This window comes from Arachis ipaensis, chromosome B06 (assembly GCF_000816755.2).
Source record: "Arachis ipaensis cultivar K30076 chromosome B06, Araip1.1, whole genome shotgun sequence".
In the NCBI taxonomy this organism is placed as follows: domain Eukaryota; kingdom Viridiplantae; phylum Streptophyta; class Magnoliopsida; order Fabales; family Fabaceae; genus Arachis; species Arachis ipaensis.
The window spans coordinates 114,143,456-114,145,232 of NC_029790.2; the positions used below are offsets into that span (position 1 = coordinate 114,143,456).

General features: G+C 29.9%; 1 protein-coding gene across 1 annotated transcript in view; it reads right to left on the minus strand.

The window, feature by feature from the left end:
• Positions 1-1,506, minus strand: part of LOC107604919 (omega-hydroxypalmitate O-feruloyl transferase) — a 5,784-nt gene extending 4,278 nt beyond the window's left edge. Inside the window, exon 1 of the mRNA XM_016306637.2 lies at positions 878-1,506. Coding sequence (XP_016162123.1) covers positions 878-1,360 — 483 coding nt within the window. The 5' untranslated portion in view covers positions 1,361-1,506. The remainder of the gene's footprint in view (positions 1-877) is intronic.

The window sequence follows — 1,777 nt, forward strand, 5'->3', positions numbered from 1 at the left end:
GTTCAGGAGACTCTACTCTATACCATGGCTGTCTATTTACGTCTTTGTCCCAGTCAACAATCCGAGGCTTGGCTGGTTCTTTTAACCGAAATAAAATTTCGTTTTTGTGTTCAAGTTTTAAGAAATAATTTAACGAACAAATGTTACAAAAAGAGATAAAATAATAAAAGATACAAGACGATTTAATTGTAGTATAATTTGAAACATAATCTAAATTTTAGGAATAAAGTTAAAATGATTACAAATTTTCAACTTAAACATAATTTCAAACAATAGTAACAAACATAATTAACACAAAGAAGTAGAATTTAAATTTATTTCAAAAATTAAAATAAAATTGATACTAATTTAATATTAAAAATATTTTTAAATTTTTTTACAAAGATATTAAAAAAAACATATTTTACCTATATAATTTGGTATTTCACTTTGAATGGTTCTATTTAAATATATGAATTGATCATGTTACAATAAAAACACAACCTAACAATGTTTGAATTGGGGTCACAACAAAATCTAAAATAATTGGTGTAATAATTGTGTTAGCACAGAGTACAAACAATTTGAGGGTTATGATATCTATCTATATATTATGCTTAAAAACTGTTACTTATATCTATTGTTGTACATCTCGAATTGAATATAACATTTTTAATCATGTATATATATATATATGTATTTATATATATATATATAATAATTAATTTTAATGTTAAAATAACATTTTTATTATTATCATTATATTTTTCAGCATTAAAAGCATGTATACGGAGAGAGAAGATAAGAAAGAATATAAAACAGTGAGTTTATTCCAACATTCAATAATATTAAGAAAGGAAATTTATGCAACATGAATTTATTATTACTATAATTTTACCTGGGCAACACATAGTGGAGAATCACCATGTTTCAGGAAATCCTTAGACTTATGAACAAATTGTGCAAATGCTGGGTTTGGAAAAGCCAAGTCTCCAATCTCATCCAATCTATAATCACAAGAAGCCACAACAAACCCAGCACCTTCCCCATTGCAAATTATCTCTAACCTTCCGGTCTCGGAGTTCATCTTCATTCTCCCTCCCAAGAACTCGTAAGCTACAAGGGCGTCCTCCAGGGCGTCCTTGAGCTTCTGCGCAACCTTGGACGACGGATAATCCTTGTTTGCCGCGAAAAAATGAACCGTTTCCACGTCGAAGTTTAGGACTTTGTCTATGTTTGATAAGAACAAAGACTTGTTATTGTTGTTGTTATTGTTATTGTTATGTGTTTCTTTGGAGGGAAAAATCATTGAAGCTTGGTGGATTGTTACTTTTAGGTCTTGGAGAAGTAGTGGTGGAGTTTCTTGGCAAGAGTTTCCCATGGCTTTTGAATAATTTGATTTTCTTGGTGACTATCTGCAAAATAATTATTGAATTTGAAAATGAAGTGATGATGGGGTTTTGTGTTTGTTATTACTGTGATATGTGAAGCTTGACATGCATTTATAGTGGGAGTAGTGAAATCCTTGAAGCATGCACTACTATTCTATTTCTTTCTTAGGCTTTGACGTATATTATTATTGTTTTTTGTTTTTTGTTTAGCGGTTAGCTTAATAAGGTATTCATGCGATGAATGGTTGGGATTATGACACGAACATTTTGAGAAGAGAAATCCGATTCATCAATCATATTTGTGGATGACATTAAAGCTGATCTTTAGGGGTGAAAGTTTTAGATGTTGCTGCACATAAGAGACGGCATTTTTTAGAGTTTGATTGTGATACAATATTACACAAAAG